General features: G+C 50.4%; 1 protein-coding gene across 2 annotated transcripts in view; it reads right to left on the bottom strand.

The window, feature by feature from the left end:
* The window catches only part of TG (thyroglobulin), a 243,619-nt gene that overhangs the window by 2,204 nt on the left and 214,544 nt on the right, over positions 1–26,871 (bottom strand). For both annotated transcript variants that reach the window (XM_068525942.1, XM_068525943.1), the window contains 3 exons: positions 19,297–19,478; positions 16,312–16,419; positions 268–402 (listed from right to left, as the gene is read on the bottom strand). In XM_068525942.1, the coding sequence (XP_068382043.1) occupies positions 268–402; positions 16,312–16,419; positions 19,297–19,478 (425 nt within the window). The remainder of the gene's footprint in view (positions 1–267; positions 403–16,311; positions 16,420–19,296; positions 19,479–26,871) is intronic.

Below are 26,871 nucleotides of genomic sequence, written 5' to 3'. Positions count from 1 at the left end.
TATCCAGCCCTGGGTCAACAGTGCCGAGGGTGAGAAGTCTGATCTAGGGCCATCAAATGTGGCTGAACAAGGGAGTGTATGACTGGGATGTTTCTTTGCCGAGACTAATCTATGCAAAGGTCATTTTGGCTAGAAGGGGAGGCTGAGCCGGGGAGACCAGTGGTAGGGAGGAAAGGGTGAGTCCATCAACGCAAAGTGTGGCCTTTGAGTTCAGAATGAGGGGAGGGAATGCACAGGACAGCCTCCAGGCACACGTGGTCCACTCACCCAGATCGGATGAAGTTGGAAAAATACTGCATGATTTTCAGGGAAAGGCTTTTCTCCTCCAGAGTAAACTGCCCCTCGTAGGCAGGATAGAAGGGAAGCCCAAAGGCATATCGAACATCTGCCAGCAATTCCAAGCTGGGGAAACACATGGAAAGAAGAAGGAGCAAAAGTTAAAGGAATAATAAACTGCTGGAAGAACCAAATGAGCCAAAAACCCAATATTCTTTGCCCAGTGAAGATTTTTCTCTCTTTATGTTTAGGATTACTGTTTGGTGCTTAGTTTAGTAGAGATTCTGCTTGGCCCTTAGTCCAATGGCCCCACTGGGGCAGATCCATGGCAAATCTATAGGTTAAAGTGTACCCAATGCTGAGCACTTAACTCCCTGGAAACATCTGTAAGCTTGTAAGCAATTTTCCAAGAGAATGTTCTCCTGACCACATTCCAACCATGATACTTAGAGTATCAATTGAACATTTGTTTGTTCAAAACTGGCTGCATTTTCAACCCCTTCTCTGTGCTAGTCCTTGTTCATAGATGGCTTATACTTTCCAGCTCTTCAAGGTTGCTATTCATCCATGGAACCAACTCTAACACAGGGCCTGGCACATAGCTGGTCAATAATATATATGCTGTGCTGAACTGGATATCTAATATGCAGCAGACAGGGGGGAATAAAGATTTGGAAGCCAGATGAGTGGTTTAAATGGACTGAGTTGGCACTGGGGTGACCAGTCCAGTGGTCCAGGGGGCCATGGGAGTGAGCACCGGGAGAAAAGCTGGAGGGACTTTACAGCTGTGTAGTAGAGAATCTGGCTTTCCCCAAGGAGAAGTCTGGCCTTTGCCCTCTGGTGTCTGGGAGGTAATCCATGTCATACCTGATACGAGTGTCTTTGTTTAGGGCAGCGGCTGGCCACGCTGGACCTTCTGTAAATGTGGCCTCACTCAGCAGTCTCAGCGCAGGGGCCGGCCATGCCAAAGATCAACCACGTGACTTAGGGTGGGGGGCTTTGGGTCACGTGGTAACAGTCAACCTGGAGGCTGACACCAACCGCACAGGCAGTCAATCATGCCTATGTAACGGGGTCCCCAAGTCCGGGGGAGCCTCCCTGGCCGGCCACCACTGTGTGTGCATCGTCATACATCAATGCCCAGAGGGTGACCCCTCCTGATTCCATGGGGAGAGGACAGCGGAGCTCGTGAGTGGAAACCCTCCAGGCCCGCCGCTATGTCGCTCTTCCTTTGTCTGATCTTAATCTGCATCCTTTCCCTGCGACGACCTCAACCACGAGTACAGCAGCTTTCCGTGAGGTCTGTGAGTCTTTCTAGTGAATTATCAGCCCAGAGGGTGATTTGAGGAACCCCCCCCGAATTGCACTTGGCATTAGCAATGAGCATGATCTTGTGTGGCGACTGTGTTCTCTGACCTTGTAATTGGCCTAATTTATCACAAGAGCCAATCTCTAATCTTCCAGACGAGGAAGACAAAGGTCAGAGAGGTTTCCTGACTTACGCAGAGACACGCTGTAACTTGAGCAGCGGAGTCGGGTCAGGAACGTTGCTAGGGAGTGTGATGCTAAGCAAAGGCCTGGAGGGGCCCAGGGGCACCGTCCCCGGGTCGTGGCTCCTCCAATTTCAAGCTGCGTGACTTCTCGAAAATTACTTGACCTCCCTGATTCCCTGCTTCGTCATCTATGGAATGGGTATAAAATACCTACTGCACGGGGTTGTTGTGAAGCTGGAAATAAGATGGTGTATGCAGTAGGTACTTAAAAGCCTGGCCCACTTCTTTCTCATCCATCATTCTAAATATTTCCGGATGTAATCAACCACCTGTAAGGTATCAGCAGTGTCTCTGGCCAGGCGATCAGTGATTCTCATCCACGCTGGTGTAATGGGCAGATATACCCATTGGACAGATGTCCTGGGAAAGGGCTCAGACCAGGTGGCTCCTAGGTAAAGGCAATCTGTACAGAGGCTAAACGACTCTAAATCAAGATGCAAAGTTGTGTGAATAGACAGTGTGACGCTGGCTCAGGGTGACTCACTGTCATGACCCCAGAGACGGGAAAGGGGGCCCTCAAGATTAGGGATGTGAAGGGGAACATTTCAAGCCAAGAGGGGGCCTTCTCTGCTATCCCTTGCCTGCTCATGTTGGGAACTGAGGTGACCCACCGGCGCGGGGCTGGAGCTGGAAGCCAGGCACCTGGCCCGGCCTGGGGACTTCTGAGGGGCTCGAGAGCTGGAACTCCTCCTTTCATCGTAAGAATTATCAGCAGGTGTACATGTGACTAGTAGCAGGGCACAGAAGAAACGACACACCACTGAGTCACTCAGCTGAGACCCCGCTCTGTCACTTGTCACCCGTGTAACTTTGGATGAGTCATTGGATGACTTTGGATGACTTCTCTGAGGCTTAGTTTCTACATTGTGAGATACAGACCAGAGCAACCATTGCACGTGGAAGCTATTAAAACAAGTGTTTCACAAATGCCAGGAACTACTGTGATTATGGTTATTATGTGTGAGTATCGGGCACCTCCACTGGAAGGCATCATAGAAGGAACACGAGGCAGTGTGAGCCGCACAGGACGAACAGCACTCGGTCAGGATGGAGAGAATAACAGCCCCAAAGGGTGATGTCTCTTTGCAACTGCTGTCAGGTACCCCGACCCTCTTAGAGCAGCTGTAAGCTTTATTTCATTCCTGAGCAGGAAGCAGGGAGAGGCAGTGGCATCAGAACTTATAGGTCCTGGGACCCGAAGAGCCAAGTCCTTTGTCCAGCTGTGGTCAAGCTCAGACAAGAGCCCAGAGTCTGCGGCCGCCAAGCTGGCCTGCTCAGCGGCCAGCCCTCCTGAGCGCCTGTTCAGAGCTGCTGTTTCCTGAGCGCCCGAGATGTGCCAGGGACTGTGGCTGGTGTTTTACCAGCAACTTTCAGGACCAGCCAGGAAGTAAAGGGTATCATCTACATCGTTTCCAGGCAATGACCCAAGGCTCAGAAAGGTGAAGTGACACGGGAGAGCCAGGATTGGAAGCTGTTTCCCAGACCCCAAACCCTGTCTCTGTCTACTCTACCTCTGGGGGTGCGGCGCTGAGGACCAAATACCCATTAATTTGGGTATTAATGCCCCAAATTCTCAGTGGTGTTTTAAGATCCATAAAAGGAAAAGGAACACAGGACAAAAACATGCCAGGAAGATAGACATTGTAAGAAGGGTGATAAAAAATCTCTCACTAATACCCATGCTTGGTAGTTCAAATCACTGCTGCCTTGATTGTCTCAAGGTCCCCGTGAGTAGGTGGTATTGGAATGATTCATGGAGTTTTACACTGGAGGAAACTGAGGCTCCCAGAGGCCATTTTCCTCCCAAGGCCCTGAAACTCAGCGGCGATGCCAGGACCAGGTCTGGATTCCAAGGCCCGCTGTCCTCTTGGCCTTGTTGCATGGGGTCGTCCAGCGGCACCACTACCACCACTGGACAGGCTGAGGTCTGTGCGTCTCAGTGGCTGCGTAGGAACCAGGGGAGCCCGGAGTCGCAGGGGTCAGCCCCTCTCCCCGCTGCCCCGACCCCCGGAACCGCTCCTCCCCTACAGTGTGTGGAAGGGAAACGTCTCGGAAGGCCCTGTAGAGAAAGTGACTCTATTCCTTTCCTACTGCTGCCCCCTAAGAAATGCCACAAACTGAGGGGCTTAAAACAACACAGATGTACTATCTCACAGGCTCTGGAGTTCAAAGGTCCAGCATGGGTCTCACTGGGCCAAAATCAAGCGGTCAGCGGGCTTCATTCCTTTGGGAGTGGCTACGGGAGAATCTGTTTCCTGCTCATTGGGGGTGTGACAGAATTCAGATCCCCGAGGGGAGGGACCCAGGTTCCCGTTCTGTCGCGGGCTGTAAACTGAAGGCCATTCCCAGAGGCCACAGTTCATGGTCCTCTTTCTCTATCCTCAAAGCCATCAACAGTCAGTGGAGACCTTCTCTCTTCCCATCTCTCTGACCCACTCCTCTGGCCCCTCTCCTGCTTTGGGGAACTCGTGTCGTTAGATCAGGCCCACCTGGGTAATCCTGAATCATCTCCCACGTCAAGGTCCTTAATCTTAATCCCATCTGCCAAGACCCTTTGCTACGTAAGGGGACATATTCACATGTTGGGTGGGATTCGGATGTGGACATTTGGAGGGGCCATATCCTGCCTTCCACAGTGGCCTTTTCCACTGTTTCTTCCAAAGAAAGCTGCATTCCAAATGGTGCAGTGAACAGAGTTCAAATCCTGGCTAGATCACGTAAAGCTGTGAAATCCTGGAGAAGGTGTACAACCTCTCTGAGCCTCACTCTCCTCATCTGTAAAATGGTGACACAATCATGCTTCCAAACATTGAATGAGGTTTAGCAACAAAATTTTTCAAATCTCTTGCTCAGTATCTGGCTCCAATGTTCATTCCTGTTTTCTTTTCCCCATAAGAACCACCAGAAAGCTTAGGAATAAGGGTCTTTAACTTGAGGGTCCATTATAGGGTTTCAGAGGACCACAAGTTCCCTGAAATTAGGTGTAACATGCTGTGACACTGTGTATATGCATCTTTCTTGGGAGAAACTTCATAGTTTTCATCACGTTCTCAAGAAGATCTGTGCCGATGGTGTGATGGTAAACGCTTAATGATTGGCTTTTGCCAGTTTCCACAGTCTCCCACCATAGACAATGCCAAACTACCAAAGTGACGTCATAGAACATGAAGTTGGGGAAAGATGTGCACACCGGCTCCTGTGAGCACACACAGCTGGCTCCAGCCCACCACCCAAAGTTTACAGAGCACTGCTTTGGGGAAAGGCCTGGCCTTGCAGCCTATCTGATCTGTTTAATTTGAGAGCTTGTTGTGCATGAGGACTGCTGCTTTGTTTTTTCCTTAGCAGGGCTGATCTTTATCAGGACGCTAGAGTTATTTCAAGCGGCTGAAGGCAGACATCTGGAGGAGGGGCAGGCAGTGGGAGCCTTGGAAGAGGGCATATGGGATCAGAGCACCAAGGCCTCAGTAAGTCTGGGCTGAGAGTCCCTGACCCTCTGGAGGAAGAAGAGGGATTTGGATTCAGTGTCAGCAGAGGGAGACACGGAAGGACACTCCAGGGACTGACGAGGTAAAAGGAGAAACTCGCTAGCTGAATGGCTGCAGTGCTGCAGGTTGAGGCAGACAGTTCATGCCTATTGATTTGGCTTCTTGGCTCTGTGCTGGATTTGATCACTGATACGTCATATGCCCAGACTTGTGGCACTCATGTGGGTATATGGTCACACTGCTTTTATTTAGCTTTTCGGTGTCATTTGCTGTCTTTGATAATAATCTTCCCATCATCCTTCCCTAACCTGATAGTCACTCATCCTATCTCAGACCAGCTCTGGATCTTCCCATCGTCCCATGTGGACATGGGGTCTAGGAAAGCTCCCTGCCCAGGCTGGGTGAGCTTGGCTCAAACCCCACTTCCACCACTGACTCTCGGCTGCTCTACCTGTGAAATGGGGCTGATCATCCCTGTTCAGCCTCCCCCGTGGTATCACCAGATGCTCACAGACTGATGGCGGATGGAAATCTCTCTAAAAACTACAAATTGCCATCCAAACAAGAGCTACCGTTGCTGGTGCCGGTGACGGTACCTTTAGCCAGAGTGCAGGAAGAACTGAGCAGCCACACAGCCCGGGGGATAACTGAGCGTGTGCTGCGGTTTCAGGATGTGAATACCGTTCAGTGAGGACAGTGGCAAAACACTGCCTGTCGGGGCAGGACTGTACCTGAGTCATATTTGCCAAATGCCTACTGTGCACCGTGCTCTGAATAGGTGCTGGGGGAAAAGAGGAATAAGTCTGCCCTCCATCAGGGAGCTCGCAGTCTAACAGGAAATGCAAAGAAGCCAACATTAAAAAAATAAAATTCTGTGGGTTGCATGATAGATAAGTAGATATCAAATGATAGAATTGCTTACAAACTTCATAAAAAGAGAGAGAAAAGCTATACTACTTGTTTCAGGCAAGGGAATGGAGAGGAGTTTGTAGAAAGTCAGAAAGGAGAAATTATGGTTGATGTGTGCCTTGAAAGGTGAGTGGAGGTCTCTAGGAGTGGGTGAACTGTGGACGGGTGTCCGGGCAGAGACTCGGGGTGTGTGAATCACAGACTGGGTTCTGCGTTTCATATGGAGGATGGGGTGGGAGGTGTGGCCTGGCACAGAGGGGCGGAGGCAGAACGGGGAGCTATGGCGGCAGGTGACGGAGTCTCCAGTGCTCTGGGCCTCGTGTATTGTGAGAAGTGCATCACGCTGAAAAATGAAATTGGAGTTTTTCCTGATCCAGGAAAATCAAAAGTTTGGGAACCACTCAAGTGCATGCTCGCTAAGGTCTTTAGGCTCCGGTCCTGTGAAAGGCATGAGAACTGAGGCCAGAGGAACTGAGGGCCACATCTTAAGGGATAGAGGACATTGGCGGTTTCTACACAAGCCAGTCACAAGCTGCATCTCTTTTGGAACGATAGCTGGAGTGGGCTGGGAAGAAAGCTTAGAACTGAGAAATCACAGGGTGGCTGCAATTATCCAGGAGAGATAGAAGTTTGGTTCTTTTTACAGATTGTCCCCCGACCTTACCTGTCAGGCATCCTGCTCATCTTAAGTCTGCTGGTGTGAATGCGCAGGGAGGCTCAGTCTGCATTCCAGCAAGTCAAAAGCCAAAGCCACCTTTCAGAGACTATTCACGTACAAGCTCCTGACCTGAGCTCTGCTTCCAGTATAAGAGGCATCACGCATGGACACTGGGGCTCGTTAGGGAGCACGACTGAGATGGTGTCCCCAGAGGAACGCACTTGACCCTGGGCCCTGCTGACACAGTGACCTGAGCTGGGGAACAGGGTGAGGAGAGGGACTGGGTAGGATCTTTCTTGACATAAACCGGCCCCATGTTCACCTTCCAGGGGTTGAAGAGGCTGTTGGCTGGGGCCCATTGCTCCACCCCACCTCACTGGATTGATTTGAGAGTCTGCTGTCCCAGAGATTTCCATCCTTGTTGTTCTGTCTGAAAGAGGAAGTTTGTGGACCTCATCCTCATAAAATATACTCCTTTTTTTTAATCTTTAGCCAGCATCTCTAGATAACTTCCTCCAAAAGAAATTAGGGAACACGGAGGAATAAAGGCCCTTCTGCTTCCCAGGATTTTTTCTTTTTTTTTTTTTTTTTTTTTTGAGGGATTGTTAAATAACTTACAAACAGGAGTTTACCAGCGTACTTCTCTTTGGGCAAATCTAATATGCAGAAGTTCAGATGCTGCTTAGGAATTAATCAAGAAGTAATTATATGCTTTGGCTTGCGTTTTACAAAGAGATTCGCTACGCAATACTTTAAATAATACAATCCCATCCCCGGCCCCAGATGAAATACTTGCAATATTTCCATAACTCCCCAAAGCCCAGCACAGCTGGATGATATATCGTTTGGCAAATCAGGCGAAGCTTTCAGCGGACTTGCTGGATTAACCTGGACATTTTATTCTCTATATGAGACGTAACAACTGTTGCTCAGAAAAGGCTGAACTTTCCTGGTCCAACACATCTACTCTCACCAGGAAGTTAGATGTTTACCAAGAGCCAACTGTGTTCATCACTGAGCTGTCTGTGCCAGTTAGTTCTCCTTGTAAGCACAGAGCTTAATTAAATGCATTACATATCACGTGGATGCCCTACTTTCAAGAAACCAGAAGTGGACATCATAGAGCTTGCATTATGGTTATGGGTTTGCACAAATTTCAAAGGGAGAACTCCAAACCACATTTTCCTACTCAAACTTTTGACCCTGCACGAGAAGAATGGCAAGTAAATGCACGCTTGTACGCTTAGAGTGAAAATTAAATGTTTAAGGCATATTCATTAGTCATAAGTTCCCACTTTGATTTTTTTGATTAAATGACCATCGTGTTGGATAACAGGGTTTCTATTCTACATTCAATTAAAAATCTGGTTTTTAGTGAGTTGTGTTATGAGTGTGAGAGAAAAGACCAAGGTGCATTCTATATAACCTGTCTTAAAAATCTCCAATGACTTTCCATCATACTCAGATAAAATACTATCTCTTTGCTTGCCACGGCTTACAAACTCTTATGTGAACTGCAAGACCCTGTCTTTTTTCCCCATATCTCCAACTATTCTCCTCCTCTTCAATAAACTCCAGCTCTCTGTCCTTCTTTATCCTCAAACATGTCAATCCCTTTCCCTTTCTCCTTCCTAGGGCAGTTATCTGAATTTACTCTACATATTTATTTGCGTATTGTCTGTTCTTTGCCCCCTAGCCCTAGACCCTCATCAGCCCACCCCCTGACTACAGTGTTAGTCTCAAGATGGTAGCCCTTCTCTGTCTTACCAGCTGCTCCATCTCTAGGATCTCCATCTCAGAGAATCTGGGGCATAGAAGACAGTAATTATTTGCCGAATCAGTGTTGAAGAGGATATATAGCACAAGCCCTTATACATCATGAATTTGGCATCAGTCTCAGAAAATGATTTACTTCCATCTTTACTGGGAAATAATCTTGTTAATCACACAGGATGTAGCCAGGCCAATGGACCCAGTTCAAGAATTCAACCACTTAATAGTTGCTTTGGTTTGCTAATTCCAACTAATTCACCAAGACAGTCAACTAAAAACACAATATTTTGAATCTGGAATGTTAAAGGCCCCTGGAATGCACAGAAACATCTAGAATGCCAATGCAGTGGTGTGCAAAATATCTTGAGTCTGGAATTGATGCCTTTGTTTTTCCAGGGTTGGGACAACTTGTGAAGGAGGAACATTACTGCCTCTTTAGTCATTCTGATCATTTTTCTTCTCAGAAGCTTAGTTTTCCCAAAAGGAAAATAACCCAAATATTGGCCATCTACAACATGCCAAGTATTTAATGTACATTGACTTGAATCTTCACACTGTGAAGTAGATGTAACTACACCTATTTTCTAGGTGAGGAAACTAAGGTGAAGGAACTTGCTCAAACGCAGACAGCTAACAAATGGAAGAAATGGGATTAACACCCTAGTTGGTTTAACCTCCAAGGATGTGTTCTTTCACTACACTGAACTGCTTTTCCCAAAATTAAAGAATGGTCCAATATCCTACATGGATAGGTGTTTAATCCCAAGAGCCCTACCCCACTGCCCATTCAAAGTCAAGTCTCATCTCTCTAAAATGCCTCTGCACCGCTGAGGCGTGGGAATGACATCTCAGGACTCTGGGGACGAAGGACTTTGGAATAAGGACCTGAACACAGCACATAATTCAAGCATGATGGCTCACACACAGCCCCGAGGTGAATTTCCATGGGACACGATGAACTGGTGCCGCCCCCAGGAATCTTAAGATGATGGGCCCCCATCTCCCCTCTGAAGTGGCCATAGCAACTCTTTCAGGAGCTAGTACACAAAAACCACTTCTTCCCTGGTTGCTTTCTTCCTGGATCTTGTTCATTCCAACGTGGGTTCTCCCAGCATAATACATTAAGCAGTATTAGTAGCACCTACTGAGTGCCAACCTTATGCCAGCCAGCTAGCTAGGCCGTTTGCATGTTTTGTCTTATTTGATCCCGACACACTCCTATAAGTGTACTATTATTAGCTCCATCTATGGATGAGGAAACCAAAGCTCAGAGAGGTCGTCACTTGCCAAAGGCTCAAAGTGAGAGACAGAGCCAGGATAAGCCCCCTAAGGACCGGCAACACCAGAGAATACATCAGTGCTCCCTTCTACACTTGCTGGGGCCTGGCTCCTGGAGGTGTGCTGGAGGGGGATCCCCCAAACCTGGGCTGGCCACAGGGTCTTGGAGCCCGTGGCTCGTGAGTGGCAGAGTACACAATGGGGGTCCCTCCTAGGAAGACACTTGGGCGAGACTGTCCTTTGGGAGGAGCTGGTTAGAGAGAAAGACAACTGTAATCGACAAGATGGCGATGCCGGGAGGGAGGACAGAGTCCCAGCAGAGCGTGGGAGGTGGTGCCTAGACACAGCTGGGCAGGAGAGAGGATGCCCACGGCCTCAGACCTAGGAGCGGACAGCAGGCCAGGGTCCTGCCTGGTGTGACCACGGGAGACAACCTGCCAGCCTTCCAGGCGAGCTCTGTAACAGAAGAGCCAGATGCTCCGGTTCGTGGTGCGCTGTGGTCTGCCCGGGGGTCCGTGGGACCAGGGACGGTATCTGGTGGCGGGGGGATCTTGTGTTGATTCAGGGATAAGATCTGGGAAAGGGGTCACACCTTCTTTCCAGGTGGTGTTAGTGACAACTCCCGTTTTAAGGGATGCCAGCAGTGCTTACCAACAGAGGACCATTTTGGGCCCCAAGGGACAGTGGCCTTGCCTGGAGACATTTTCAGTTGTCACAACTGGGAAGGTGCTTCTGGTATTGAGTGGGTGGAGGCCAGGAATGCCGCTAAACAGCACAGAACGCACAGGACAGCCCTCCACGGCAAAGAGTTATCCAGCCTGAAAGGTCAACAGTGTCCAAATTGAGAAACCCTGGATTACAGTCATCACTGAAAATCCCTCTTCATGAAACAGCGGGCTATAGATGGGAGCCATGGAGGAAACTGGCTCAAAGTCTCCCCAGTGAGCAGAACTGAGCAAAGAAAGCTGCTAAGCTTTGTCCTCGTGTCAATAGTCTTGGTGAGCAAAGCTGCCAGGCATTGTGGTGTGTACAAACACATACACACACCCACACACACCCCCTAGATGCAGACACTGCACCCCTGAACCCTTCCAGCAGCCCTGTGGGACATGCACTATTACTCTCCCCTTGCATAGATAAAGATGCATGGAGGCTCAGAGAGGTTAAGCAACTTGTCCAAAGTCGCACAGCTAGCAGGTGGACCTAGCCATGGCAGGCACTCAGAGGCTTTGGGTTGAAGTGGGTGCAATTGAAAGAAAACTGGAGAAAGGGCAGGAGGCAGGCTTTGAGTCCAGACCGCCGCTTACGACTCTGTGACGGGGACATAATTCCAGTCTTCTCTGGGCGTTTGTTTCTTTATCTGTAAAATGAGTTGGATGAAATCATCTTACATAGTCTATGATTCTTCGAATCTGGATCTTAAAATTGCACCTTCTTCTCACACTGTAGATTTTCCTTTTTTTGTCTCCTCCCCCATCCATTACACTTATTCTTTCCTCACAAAAGTTGGCCCTCAATTTCAGAGATGCAAATCTCATCTACATAATCCAGGTGAGCATGCAATGCTGTGATCAATTAACAAGAGTCTGCAAGAAAGTGGTAATTTATTGTGTTTTGTTCACTAGCTATGCCAGGAAGGCTAATATATGCTCACAGACAGATGGCTGAAACCATAAGGCACACGCATGTATTTTAAGTCTGTAGATTTCAGCCAGAAATAAATGAGAGTGTGACAGCTCCAGGGCAGAGTGAGAGAGATGTCTTTTCGAGCAGAAAAGATAAACTTGCCAACAATGGGTTAGTTTCTATGATTCATTCATTGATTCAAGTATCTACTATATAGATGGCACCATATTATGGTCGTGGTGGGGAGAGATGATATATGCCCAGAAAGATATCAAGAACGTGTTCTGATGGACGAGAATAATGACACACTCTTACCACTTTGCTTGCCAGGTCCCGTTCTATACACAAATGATCACAATAACCCTCTGAAGTAGGTACAATTATTATTCTTCCCATTTGCAGTTGAAGAAACTGTCACCAAGGAGGTTAAGTGACTTGCCTTAGGTCCCTGAGCTAATAAGAGTCAAGACGGGTTTCTAACAAGGCGGTTGGCCCAGAGTCGCTGCTCTACCCAGGACACTCTCTGCCTTTGTACAGTTGGCAACATCTCTGCCTGTGAAATGTTTCAGTGGCTCTGAGTGTCTCTTTCCTCCCAAGCTGATAAAATGTCAGAGTCAGAAGGTGTCTGAAAGGTGATTGAGCCCAGACATTTTTCACATCTCTGTAAACTGAATGACCTTGAAATTTTACTTGAAGCTCAGTTATGAAGTAGAGAGAAAGGGGCTGGGAAGCTCGGACCCTCCATCTCGCTCTCCTCCTCCCCTGGGTCCACAGAGCCCAGTGAAGAATCAGTACTCCTGACCTGTCCCACCTCCTTACTCCCATTTTGCAGATAGCAAAACTGAGCCCCAAGGAGCCTGTAAACTAGAGTGGAAGAGACCCTTTCCCACCTGTCAACTGAGGTAGTTGGATCAGCTTCTGTCCTTCAGCATGATTTCCTGAGCACCTACTATACCTCCTCTGTGCCAGGAGGGTCTCTAGGCCCTGAGGTGACCCGGGAGGCACTTTGTGTGGTTCTGATGCACGGGTGTGGCTTCCTTTCAAGGAAGGTTCTGTGGATCAGCGCAGTGGCGGCCTGTCTGTGGGTCCCCAGAGGGGCGTGAGGATGCTTTTCAGCAACAGAGAAACCCAAACTGGCCACAAGAGACTGAGGATGTGGTTTGGATTCTGTTCAAGGGCTGCTCCTCCGGGAACCACCCCGATCCCAGGTCCAGAACAGCCTGCTTTGCACCCTTGCCCCTCGGGAGCCTCCCCAGCAGGGCTGTCACGTTAGAGAGAAGGGTGGTGCTTTGGGTTGAACTCTGTCCCCCTTAAAAGATATGTCAGAACCCTGACCTCTAGGACCTCAGAATATGACCTTCTTTGGGAATAGGGTATTTGCAGAGATAAGCAAGTTAAAATGAGGTCATTGCGGTGGGCCTTAATCCAGTCTGACTGGTGTCCTTATAAAAAGGAGAAATTTGCACACAGACACACAGTGGAAAGATGTTGTCTGCAAGCCAAGGAATGCCTGAGGCCTCCAGAAGCTGGGGCATGGGGTGCCTGGAGCAGATCGTCCTCTAGAGCCTCCAGAGGGAGCGCGGCCGTGCCAACACCTTGATTTCAGACTCCCGGCCTCCGTAACGGTGAGACGATACCTGTTGTTCTAAACCCGCCAGGGTATGGTACTCTGTTACAGCAGCCCTAGGAACCACATACAGGTGGGCTCAAAGCATTACTGATGCTGGCTGGAATCATATGGATCCTTTTGCTGCGTTATGTTTTGATTGCTTTTGTCCTCATATAACAGGTGCAGTTCTTATTTTTTGCCACTTGGAACTTTTGGAGTTCCAAGGTGTATGCACATGTTGAAGGCTTTTGATGGACTTGCTGCAGGAGTATCGCGGGTTCTGCTACAATCTCTGCCGTAAAAGAGGGGAAGGCAGAGAACCAGCTTGAAGAACTTGTGCTCTGGGCGTGAACTCCTGAGAGCCCTGGCATTTGGGAGCACTCCACGAATGGCTCCCCATGCCTGGCCTCCCTGGATGTGGTCTGGCCTCCTGGACGTGGTGGCCACGGGATTGTGAGCCCTCCTTTCATCTCTGTCCAAACCCTCGGCTCTTCTCACCATTCCTTCTCTCCCGAATGCCTTCTCACCAGAACCCTAGCCTGGCATTTACTTCCCTTCCCACAACCTGGAGGCAGTTGCTTGAATCTAGGAAGTAAATCAAGTTGGAATTATAAATAGTTCCAAGCAGAGAGACTGCATGTTTTAGCGGAAAGAGAATTCTGGGGCTCAGAGAAGCTATGAGTAGGTCACTGCTGTATAACCGACTGCTGCTTGTCCTTGGGGAAATCACGTGGAACTCCTTGAACCTCAGACTCTTTATCTGTAACACAGAGATGCTCTTTTCAACACCGCTGGCCTCATAAAGATGGATGTTCCGTGAGGTGTTATAAATTGAATAACCCGTTGGGGGAAACCAGGTAAAGAGTGCTTGTTTAGGAAAAATGTTTGGGGGCCTGTATTAGTTTCTCATGGCTCCTGTAACAAATTACCACAAACTTTGGTGACTTTATAGCAACAGAAATTTACTGTCTCATAGTTCTGGAGACCAGGAGTCCAAAATCGGTTTCACTGAGCCAAACTCCAGGTGTGGGCAGGGCCAGGCCCCCTCTGGAGGCTCTAGGGAAGAAGCCACTCCTCTTTCCTCCAGCTCTGGTGGGTGCTGGCATTTCTTGCTTGTGGGTGCATCACTCCAATCTCTGCCTCTGTGGTCACGTTGCCTCCTCTTCTACGTGTAGCAAATCTCTGCTCTCTCTTGTAAGGACACTTGTGAATGCATTTAGGACCCACTGGGAAAATTCAGGATAGTTTTCCCACGTCAAGATCCCTAACTTAATCACATCTGCAGGCCCCCTTTTCCTTATAAGGTAACATTTACAGGTTCCAGGGGTTAGGACCTGGTATCTTCAGGTGACCATTATTCAACCTACTATAGGGATGTTGCCAATTATAATAAGAAATCGTGTATGTTTGTAAGACGTCCCTTGATGCTGTTGCAAAGCAACACAGGTTAAAGCGGGATAATTTATAATCCAGATATTATTAACACCGACTCAGTGAGAGGAAACTATTAGCCTCATTTTGTAGATGAGGAAACTGAAGATCAGAGAGGCAAAGGAGCCTGCCTAAGATTGCACAGCTGGCAAGTAGTGGAGCTCATCCTTCAGCTCTAAAGTTCACTTTCGGGACTCCGCTGGTGGCGCTGTGGTTAAGAATCCACCTGCCAATGCAGGAGACACGGGTTCGATCCCTGGTCCAGGAAGATCCCACATGCTGCAGAGCAACTAAGCCCGTGCACCACAGCTACTGAGCCTGCACTCTAGAGCCCGCGTGCCACAACTACTGGGCCCGTGTGCTGCAACTACCGAAACCCGTGAGCTCTAGGGCCTGCGTGCTGCAACTACTGAGCCCGCACGCTGCAACTACTGAACCCCGCAGGCCTAGAGTCCGTGCTCTGCAATAAGAGAAGCCACCGCAATGAGAAGCCTGCGCACCGCAACGAAGAGTAACCCCTGCTCACCGCAACTAGAGAAAGTCCACATCCAGCAACAGAGACCCAACACAGCCCCCCAAAAAAAGTTGACTTTCTTACACCCAGTCTCCCTGCGGCCCAAACAGACCATGGACATGGGCGATGGATGTCCTTGCTTCATACTCTTGTATGAAATGAAGCAACACACTCTGGCATCTTGTGACACCTGACCCCCTGACATTCTGTTACCAAAGGAGCTCCAGTGTGAAGTGGCTAATCTGATGTCATTTGTGGGAATCACATCCGACTATGTGGGAAGTTACTGGCCCAGCACTGGAGGGACCTGGGGTTTTCCAGCACAGGTGAGGAGCTCAGGTGAGGAACTCAGGTGAAGAGCACAGGTGAAGGACGGTAAGGTCATGAAGAAGTAGAACATGTGGCCTCGCAGTCCTCCCTCCAATGCCCTGGAAACCTTGTGCCCCAGCGGCGCACGTTGCTTTGCCTTCCTGAGACCAAATATGTCTTATGACACCACTCCTCTCTGTTCCTTTGTTTAGCTGATGGCGCTATGAAAACCGAACCTTTGTTCTTTTCTTCTTTACTTTTAAATCTTTTCTTTGACTTCTGGGAAACTCAGGATCACATTCTGGGCCCATTGGTTGCCCCTTCCTTTATCATTGGTTTTCTTTTACGTGTACCTCTTATTTTTCTTTTTCATTTTGATAATTTTATTGCACTTGAGACTTTTATTATAAGATACCTTGAACTTATTCTGGAAGTGAGAAGGGTATATAAATTAGGGGTAAATAAAACTCCTTTTGTTGCAAAAGAAATCTTTTTATACCTTGGAAAGTCATTTTCTTAAGTTAAGCTAAGTGTTCAGTTTTTAGAGACATAAACAGGTAGGATTAATAAAGATGGCTCCTCCCCCCAAGCCAGGTCAATCAGTGAATATCTAATGTTGCAATTCCAAACTGCTTTCTATATCTTTTATTTTACTTGCTCTTCCTACAGTGCTGTGAGATAAAGTGGTGATTACTACTCTACCCATTTTTCAGATGATAAAACTGAGACTCAGAAAAGTTAAGTGACGCGTCCCATGTCATTGAACCAGGACTTGTATGATGGTCCTGCCCTCTTTTCTCTGCTGCCCTGTGGATCACAGAAGTGACAGGGACCCTCTGCCAGATTCTCTTTGTGTGCCAACACCCGCTGTGGCCACGCAGCCACCTTACCTGCTGTGGCCGTAGCTTTCAGGAGTGTGATACATGAAGACGTTTCCTTGGGCTCTCCTTGCCCAGTGTCTGGCCATGTCGATCACGGGGCAGATGATAAAGTAGTCCCTGGTGAGAGGAGGACAGAGGATGAGGTCTAGCTATGCACAGCTCTATGGACAACAGTGCCGGGTAAAGGCTTCTTCCAGGCAAGGGCCCTGGGCCACCAGCCCCTCTGCGCAGGCCTGCAGAGAACACCTCCCACCCCGTCCTCGCACCCTCCAGCTCTCCTCTCGCCCCGGCTGGCCCCCCTGCTGGCACACGGTCCAGCCTGCTTCATGGACGGCCACGATCACACACTATGTCCATACGATGCATCGCAGGGTCAAGAGACCCATGGGACAAACATCTTCCCAGGACATCAATTTTACTCAAAGACTTGGGAGCAAAACATTTTATAGTAAAATGAATATAATATACTATGAAGCTGAACATAAAATAATTGTGCATTCTGAAGGAAGATGGAGACCTCAGGGACGTCTCGGGTGTATGACACCTTTAGACCAGTGGCTCTCAGCTGGGACGCCTCCACGCTCCAGAAGACGTTCGGCAATGTCTGGGGCACACTTTTGGCTGTCACAGCTGGGAGTGGAAGGTTTTTACTGGCACCTAGTGGGAAGGGGCCAGGGACGCTGCTAAACATCCTATAATGCACAGGACAGACCCCACAGCAAAGAATTATCCAGCCCCAAATGTCAACAGTGAGGAGGCTGAGAGCCTTGCTTTAGATTCCCAAAGCTCCACATCCACTCCCCCTTTGGGGGTGATGTGAATAAATCTCAGAAGCACCCGCTTTCAGCAGTGGGGTCCTGCGCGTGGTCCTGCACGAGCTGCGTGCCCAGAGGCAGGCAGGCGTGGCTAGAATCAGGCCGAATTTGGTTGGTCTGGGGCCACCAGGCTTTGAATCCCACTCAGCATCCCTGCGTCTCCTTGATGCTCCACCTCCTCAGCTGAGAAATGGGGCCCAAGGGCCTGACCCTTGGCTTCCCTGGTGGCGCAGTGGTTAAGAATCCACCTGCCAATGCAGGGGACACGGGTTCGAGCCCTGGTCCGGGAAGATCCCACGTGCCGCGGAGCAACTAAGCCCGTGAGCCCCGACTACTGAGCGTGTGCTCTAGAGCCCGCGAGCCACAACTACTGAAGCCCTGCGCCTACAGCAGAGATTCTGATAACCCCCATAAAAGTCCATCACTGAGGAGGGCTGCCTACCCCTCCTCTGGCGACTGAGACCGGCACCTCCAGGGTTTACAGGAAAGGCTCTCATAGAGGGTGGGGCTGGTGGGAGGGTCTGGAAGGGCAGATGAAGGCGGCCCTCTTTACCTCATGGTCCCCTGAGGAGTGGTGAGCAGGACGGGGGTGGGAGCGGACCTACAGAGAGTTCCACCCTGGCAGCGCTGTGGACGGGCCTGGCCGAGGAGACTGGAGGCAGGGAGGCCTGTGGGGGCTGCTGCCTCAGTCTGGTCAGGAGAGAATGAGGACCTGGCCTAAGGGAGGAATGAAGTCCACCTCCTCAATGAAGTCTTTTTTGGTTACCTGCCCTCCTTCAGACCCCTGCTCTTGCCCCTGTTCACAGATTGTCCTCAAAGACATTTACAGGCAAAGTTGGGGCAAGAATGAACATTAGGTTTCTGAACTCTAGCCCTGAGCTCTTTCTACAACGTTGATCTAAGCCAGTCCCGACTTGGCTGTGAGCCTCTCAGGGTCCAGGATTTGGACCTCTGTGAGTTCTTCAGGTCCAGTCTGGGGCTGGGCCTCCAGGAATAGGTGTTGGCTATTTTGTTCAAAGCTGAGCTCTCCACTAGAAGGAAAATTAGAGCCTTCCTGATCCCCAAGGTCCCAGGGGGTGGTACAAAGTTTTATTCTGAGCTCGTGACCCTCTGATTGGAAACCACAGACTCCTGGGAGGAGTGACCAAGCAGGACAGTGGGCCTCAACATCCTTCAGTCCATCTCCTCTCAACAGAGTCAAGTTCAGCAGAGGCCTCTGAGCCTTGACAGTGGCTCTGTCCCCGGGGACAAAGAGCAAGGGCCAGCGTGGACCTCTCTCCCCGAGGACAGAAAAGAAGTTACAGGATGCGGAAACCACCTGACCGCACTCTCCCGGCTTGGTGGGGGGCCTTTCAGGGAAACAGAACATGTCAAGCGGCCCGTGAGGAGCTCAAAGGTGACACGAGAGCTGAAGTCCCCACTGTGGTCTCATCCCAGGGGGCTCTGCAGGCAGAGAGAACTGGAATCCTGGCTATCTCTTGACGGTGCTGAGAGGGACATTCTGGGGACGGCAGAGCCTGTGATGGGTGGAGGCACCCACTAACCACTCTTGGGTTGGGGGACCAGGGCAGACTTTCCCAGGGAAGGAAGCTTGAAGCAGTGAACTTGAGCAACAAGACCCATAAGCAGTGAGTGCAGAAACAGCAGCCCCCAACCTCGGGAAGGGGGTGCACGGCTTCAGGAGCCCTGGGTCTTCTGTTCTGGGTATGACATCAGGCACAAACCTTCCCCTGTCCAGGCCTCCATTTCCTGTGGAAAGTAAACTCTGCCCTCCCAGCAGAGTCACCCGGGGGAGCCTTGAAAAATACCGATGCTTACGAGGCCTGGGCTCCAGCCACCCTTGGAGCGCTCCTCGCGCTGTTCTCAAGGGCAGCAGGGGTCCAGGTACTGGGCTGGAGGTGGGGTCCTCTCTGCTGGACTGCCCCCCGCCCGCTCTCCATCCACACCAGCTGAGCGCAGCTTCTCGGCTCGGGGCATATCCAAGCAGGCACCCTCTGATGGCGCACGCGCACCACGGAGGGGAGGGGTGGGTCACCCCTCGTGTCTCCCGCTGGCGGGCAGGCAGCCTGCGCCGTGGACCGAACGACTGACACAGATGAAGCAGCAGCACCAGGCCCCGGTTCTCCGGGGGATCTGAGCATCCCCACGGCCTCGGGGAGGCGGAGGCAGGACGGCTCACCTCGCGGCCGCCTCCAGGGCGCGGGAGAAGGAGGCGTAGTCGTCCGCGCCGTGCTCCAGCGAGTAGTACCACGTCGCCGCAGCCTGCACGCGGTTGTCCGCTGCCTCGCCGCCCAGAGAATTCTGCAGCGCCTGGTAAAAGGCTGTTTTGCTACTGGTCCGGCCTTGACTTTCCTCAAATTGCTTAAAAAAAAAAAATATATGGAAATTCCCCAGTCAGATTCTGAAAGGCCCGACTGAGCATAGCTCAAGCCCTTGGTCTAGAATTTTCTCTCTCGGAGGCAGTGGAAGACGGCGAGAAGTGCGTGGGAGCTGGAGCCGGACTGCCTGGTGGGAATCCCAGCTCTGCCTCTTTCCAGCTGTGTGGCCTTAAACAAGCACCTGTACCCCTCTGTGCCTGCCTGAAGGTGGACACAGTGGAGCCCCCGAGCAGGGTGGCGGTGAGGGTTAAAAGGGTTCATGCACGTGAAGCCCTGAAAATGGCGCCTGGTGCCTAATAAGTGCTCACTGAACACAAGCCTTTGTTGCAGGCTGGTCACAGGTCTCACGCGTGCTCGTGCACTTGACTCTCTCAGCCAGCTTGTCACCTGGTTTTGTTAGGAGAGCTAACTTCAGTCGCATTCACTGACTCAAGCACTCAACGGTAGGGGCACTGTCTGTACCCTTTTCTACTGATAGACACACTCTTGGTCCAGGGCCAGCGGCTTGCTAGGCCTGGGAAACAGCCCTGAACATGCTAATCAAGCTCCCTGCTCTCAAGGGCCTTGCGTTCTAGTGGGCGGAGACGGAAAATAAGCAAAGAGTTGTGCAGTTCATCCGGAACAGGTGCTATGAAGAGAAACGGAGCAGGGTGAAGGGATGGGGCAGGGCTCTTTTCTATAGGATGGGCAGGGAAGGCAGGGAGCTCTCTGGGATGTGTGTCAGATGGAAATAACTCTTTCTCCCTCCCTTCCTCCCTCCCTCCCTCCTTTCCTTCCTTCCTTCTTTCCTCCTTTTTCTTTCTTCCTCACTCTCTTTTTTCTCTCTTCTTTTTAAGATTTATTTTTAAATCGAGATAACATTGGCTTATGACATTGTATAAGTTCGATGTGTCCAACATTCCGTTCCTACTTCTGTGTGCCCTACAGCACACTCACCACCAAAGGGTTAGTTTCCGTCTGGTCACGCACACTTGAGCCAGTAAATGAAACTGAAGTTAATCCCTTTTACGCATTTTGCCCTCTCCCCAACCCTCCCGCCCTGGTCACCACTACTCTGTAGCTACGGGTTTATTTTTGCTTGGTTTGGTTTGCTCATTTGTTTGTTTCCCATACGAGTGAAATCATATGGTATTTGTCTTCCTCCTCTTCCTTCCTTCCTTTCTTACCCTGTCTGCCTGGGAGAGTCTGGGGAGGCCATGTCCTCCCCTCTGGACTCAGTTTCCTCATTTCTGGGGACAAGGGGCGGAGCGACTGTCAGTGAGGCAGCTCTGGCACGGGAGATCCAGACCCCTCGGCCCTTGTACGGTCCTAGGACGTGTGTTCACATATTTCTAGGCTCTTACTTCAACACTGACATGAGCTTATCAGGATACCCTGACATGTTTAAATTGTTTTTCTAAACGTTACCAAGCAGCCAGGAACTGTGATTAGAATGCAAGGCGTGGGTGTGATCGGTAAGCGACCCCTTCCGTCTGAGACACCCTTTCAGCCCATCCTGGGGTCCTGGGTTGGACTGCCTTCAGCCTGGCTCCCCAAGAGGCTGGACCAGTGGCTGGAATCACTGATCAGAGGCACATCTGCTGGTGGCCACACACCAGCTTCTGGAGAGACGAGGAAAGGAGACAGGGAGAGGTGGGCAAAAAGGGCTTCGTTTGAATTCTATCTATATTCTATCTATCTATCTTCATTATCTATCTATAACGGGTTATTTTTTGGAAAAAGACCTGAAGCAAATGTGGCAAAATATTAATATCTGTTAAATCTGAATAGTGATGTGTTTCTTATATCAGTGTTTTTTATATCAACTATTTCTGACCATGATCTATAATAAAAAAGACATTTTATACACGCGGAATTCACACACACACACTCACACTCAATGCCTGTAGTAACGTTCACGAATAACATTCATACTCATTGCTGTTAACATACATGATGTATCTGATAGTTTCCATTCTATTCTATTCTAGTCAAATCTAGTCTATACAAAAATGCCTGCCTGAAATCTATTTAATTGACTTCACAGCCTACTAATAGTTTCGGGGGAAACTTGCATTATGTTATTCTCTGTTCTTTTCTGAGTTTTTGGAATATTTTATCACAAAAATTATATTAGTCACCATTCGCATAACTCCAATTATTGTCAAACATTTAGCATGTGTATTTCACTGAAGTATCAAAATCACCATATGAGTTGGGCAGTTGCATAGAATCATTGCCAAACTCCAATGAAACCTGCATATAAGGGGCTTAGCACAGCTCTGGGCACACACGGTCAGTAGCTGTGAGCGATTACTATTGCCCTGTCCCAGGCGCAGGCAGGGGCCCCTGGGGTGCTTCAAGATGCTGCGCTGAATCCCCAGGTGCTGTTATTGTCAGTTTAACGTCTAATGTTCCAGAACTACCAAGCAGCGGAGGGGCACGCATGGCTCTAGCGGGTGCCCAGGAAATAAGTGTTGGACAAATGAATGGAAGAGACACTGACCTTCACAGAGATAACACAGGTGAGGCTGCAAGTCCAAAGTCAAACCTCCTAGATTCAAATCCCAGAGCTGGAAAGACCTGGGCTTGGATGCCAGCTTTGCTATGTATTAGCTATGTGACCTTGGGCAACTTACTGAATCCCTCTCTGCCTTTGTTTTCTCCTCTGTACGATGGGCACAATAGTATTACCCTCTTCATAAAACTGTCCTGAGGTTAAATGAGATGACACCTACACACTGTTAGCACGATGTCGGCGGCTAGGTGTCTGCAGCTCAGCTGGCCCAGGGGAGCCCATGCTTTAGAGCCAGGCCTGATCCAGGCTGGTCCCGCTGGCTGTGGATCCAGACCCTTGGGAACTCCTCTTCCGGATCACTGCTAGAAAACGACTGACCTCACCCAAAGGACAGAGCCTCCTTCACGGGTGCTGCGGAAACTCTTTCCACAAGAGGGCACCTTTTAGGAGCAGCAGGGCACCAAGCCCTGGGCCTTGCTAGAAGTACCTCCAACAGTCTGAACAATTCCATGGCTAGAATGTTAAAGGGAGGGGCCCAGGTTCTGCTTCCACAAGATTGCGATTCGTTTCCCATTCTAAGGGGATCTGAGCCCCTGAGACAAGCTGGGCCGTGGCTGCGTCCACAGTCAGTATTTTGAAGAGATGGCTGGAGTGTGGATCTGAGCCCCCCGGGGGCGCGTGGGGATGCGAAGGGGCCCGTTTTCAGGAAGACCCAGGTCTCTTCCTTCTTGGCGAGGACAGAAGCACAGGTGCTGTTGCTGGTTTAATTAGAGAGGCAGCGGGAGGGGTGTGGCTACCACGTGACTGCCAAGCCAGGGCTGACGCCACAAGCTGTAATGACAGGCAAGACGTGCCTCAGACGCGGGTTTGCTGGGCCTGGGCTCATTAAGGGCCATCAAGAATTGGCACAGGTGCAGGGCACAGTTTTAAAGGACCGTCCTTAACACCCCCCATAGAAAAGTTAGAGCCCTGGGAAACATTTAGCGACTGTGGAGGGGTCCACAGTCACCTTGGATGCCTGTGACCTAGGGGACTGAGTGTGGGGTTCGGACCTGGATCCGCAGGCGACCTCAGAAGACTCATTGCTGGTCAGTAAGTTCGTTCACTGAATACCCCTCTCTGTGCCTGGGGCTGATGTTAGACTCAAAAGAATATTAATTATTATCAAATGGGTGACAGTAAATGTGACTTCTCTCTCCCCTCTGGTTAGTAAATTATTAAAAGTAGGCGTCCTTGTGTTCACCCCAAGTTTGAGAAACAGGATGACAGCCACGTTGCTGCAGGGTCTTTATCTTCAAGTCACTGTTCAGTCAACAAATTTCTGTCAAGCGCCTGCATGTGCCAGCAGCAGCTCCAGGCATCTGGGGTACATCGGGGAACCATACGGCCCAAGTTCTTGGCCCTTCGGGGGCTTTTAGTTGAGTTCGGGGGAGGGATGGCACAGGACAAATCTTTGTAACAGAGGAGGTTCGGTGGCGATCAGCACTATGGCACAAGCAGGGTGGGGGAGGGCACAGGGTGCTGGCTGGCGAGGGCTGAAATCGTAAATGGGCTCATGAGATGGGCCTCGGGCCTCGTGCGGGACAGCGGGCTGAGACTGGAGGGAAGTGGGTGTTGGGTGTGGGCTCCGCAGGGCCCCAGGAGGGAGCCCGGGAGCTGCTGCTTCTTCCTGCCTCTCTTCTGCCATGTGGGTCCCACGAGGCTGCTCGGAACCCCAAGACGGTCCTCAGAGCTCTCCATACACCCGCACCATCCTCTACTCTCAGGGACACGGCCCGTCCAGATGCTCTTCCCGAATCCCCTCCCTCTTCTTGGACCAAGGGACACTCCTTCCCTCTGAGGCTGATGCCTCACTGCCCAGCGCTCTAGGGACCCTCCCCTCTGCTTGTTCAGCGACGTCACTGGGCAAATCTCCCCCCTCTTAGAACCTGCGATGTGCAACTCTCCGTGACTCCTACCCCCACCCAGAACGAAACGCCAGCCAAGGTGTCTGTCTGTCTACCTCGGCGTTCCCAGCGCAGGGAATTCACCCCTCACCCCACAGCTCCCTGGCCCCTCCACTCCCCCACCTCCATGCTTGCCAAGGTCACTGACAGGTCAGCGCCCATGCCGGCGCTGCTCACCATCCCAGCCTGGGGCTCTTTCTTGCCTGGACTCGGTGACCCTCCCCATCTCCTTTTCCATAAAATTCTCCATCTCGGGCTCATTTCTGAACCTCCCCGCCACCTGGCTGTCTTGCCCACTTTAAATGCTGACGTCCCCCCCCACCCCAGTTGCCACCCCTGCCCTTTCTCATCCCCTTCCGTCCACACGTGCTCACGAGGTGGTACCATTTCCTCCCTTTGTTTCGACAGTGATCTGTAAGTTGACAATTCCTACATCTCTCTCCAGCCTGTGTGCTTCCTCACCTCCAGAACCTTCTTCCCCTCCTATTTTCCTAACCTCAGGGAAGAAGACCAGTACCCAGTGACCCGATTAGAAAAGAGATGTTTCCCGACTCCTCCCACTTCCTCATCTTCCCCAGTGCTCTGCTGTACCCCAATCCTGCTGATTCTCCTCCTGAGGATGTCTTAATACACTCCTCCTATCCGCTCCCGCTGCCCCATCTGCGCTCCTTCCCTCCTCCTCTCCTTCCCATCCTGGGGCAGAAGCACTGACAATCTTCTCTGGGGAGTGGGGACTAGAGGAGGAGTGCTTTGTACACAGAAGATATTTGATTAACTTTCATACATCGATCACTCTTGATGTTATGCAAAATGGTTACGACTTCGTAAGTCTGAGAAGAGGGAGACCTGGGTCAGCATCTCCAAAGGCAATCGGGTGAACTCTGAAAGGATGAATGAATGAATGAACAAATGCCCCCAGGATTCTCTAGAGCTCTGAGGTAGGTGGAGACACAGATACTCTTTCATTTAATGGGCATAAATTAAAGACCTCCTGTTGGCCAGCAACTGAGAATTTGAAATGAACATGACACAGATCTTGTCATGGGACAGCCTGGTAAGGTCGCAGAGGTAATGTGGCAATGAATGAAGTGGTCATGAAACCTGGCTGAGGGTTGGTGTCCAGTGGAGGTGGAGGTACAGTGGAAAGACGGTGAGTTTGGGAAGCACATGACCCCTTCCTCACTCTCCCCTCAGCCTGCTCTGATCAGTCAGGCCTTCTACTAACTCCACTGAGATGGCCTTTACCAAGGGCGCCCAGGACCTACATCCTGTCAGGTCCAGGGGTCAGATCTCTGCGCTCAACTCACACCACTTCCAATGACATTGTACACTTGACCTCGGCTTCCTTTCAGAAAAACTTTCTTTTCTTGGCTTTCTGTGACATCATAGTTTCCTGGTTTTCTTCCAAATCCACATCTATAGCTCTGAACTCTCTCCTGAACTCCCAACTCATCTACCCAGCTGCCGATCTAAGATATATCCCAAATCTGGGCATTTCTCACCATTACCACGTCTGTCTTTAACCTTAATTTAACATACCAGCTTGCTCCCTGGACCTCGCCATGGACCTCAGTCTGGTCTCTACTTCTTTTGTTACCCTTCCATAGTCAATTTTCCATAGAGCTGCCAGAATGCTCTTTAAAAAGATGAATCAGCATAGTTGATTTACAATGTTGTATTTGTATGGTAAAACTATTTTAAAAAATAATAATAAAGTGAATTTTCCTGATTACTAAAAAAGAAAAGAAAAAAAAGATGAATCAGTACGATCATTCTCTAACTTAAAACTTCCTGATAACTGCCCCCTGCGAGTAGAATAAGTCACTTTTCTGATGACCTAAGAGGTCCCTCCAACACTTCTGCCTTCCTCTCCTACTGCTTCCTCCATCATCCACTGGGTTTCCCAGCACCTGGCCTTCTGTGTCCCCCAAACCAGCGCTGCCTCAGCCCTTTGCACTGGCCCCTCACCTCACTCGCCCCACAGCTGGCCCTTCTCATCACTCAGAGCCAGAAGCCACCTCCCTGACCTCCCTGCGAAAGCGCTTTCCCCCGTTGCATCACTTCCTCTCCCATTACCGTTAACACTTTTCTTCAGAGCACTCTTCAAGATCTGAAAACTCTTACTTTCTCTGCTTACGCATCCCTGTGTCCTCTCCCGAGAACATAAACTCCATGAGCCAGGAGCCTTATCTGTTCAGGTTACAACTTTCCCCCCAGCCTGGGGGAGAGCCCTCAATGAGTATGTGTTGGCTGCATGCATGAATCAACTCGGGACCGCTCCTGCCCCGACCACTGGGTGTGGATGTGACGGGACAAGGGGCCAACCTCTCCACCATCCAGCAGGCCCGGTGTCCAGACCCTACCATCATTGCAGGGGCACACGATAAAATGTTCCTTTTAATTTAAAATCAGAAGAAAAAATAAATATGATAATAATGGATACATAATAATGAATCCAGCCTACATTCATCTTTTACCTGCACAGTCAGAAAATACTTTTACTGTTTTGGGGGGACAAGTCAACCCCGCTGATCCCTGGCTTCCTCTGCACTGAGAATGATAATCCCACGCATCAGGGCCGGGGGACGCTTAGACGAGGTGCCGTGCGTGTGTGACGACTCTGAGGGCCGGATGGCTACAGCGCCGGCGTGGAGGGGTCCCAGCGTGGTTCCCAGGGGTTGGGCACTGTCTCCTTCACCTAGACGTCCTCTCATAACTGCAGGGCTGGTCACCCTGTGCCCATTCAAAGCCGAATGAGAAGGCAGCTCCGACCGGTTAGGCAACCTGCCTGAATTGCATGGCTAAAGCGAGGAATTGTGACCCGTTTTTCTGATTCCAGGTCCTGGGCTCTCAAGAGACCCTCACGATGCCCAGGGCTGGGATCCTCGCACCACCCCACCCCAAAGGGCTGGGGAATTCGGTGCAGCAGCCCC

The sequence above is a fragment of the Eschrichtius robustus genome, chromosome 17 (assembly GCF_028021215.1).
Source record: "Eschrichtius robustus isolate mEscRob2 chromosome 17, mEscRob2.pri, whole genome shotgun sequence".
Classification (NCBI taxonomy): Eukaryota; Metazoa; Chordata; class Mammalia; order Artiodactyla; family Eschrichtiidae; genus Eschrichtius; species Eschrichtius robustus.
Note: the sequence above shows the minus strand (reverse complement) of the source record. Positions and strands in the feature narration are given on the sequence as shown.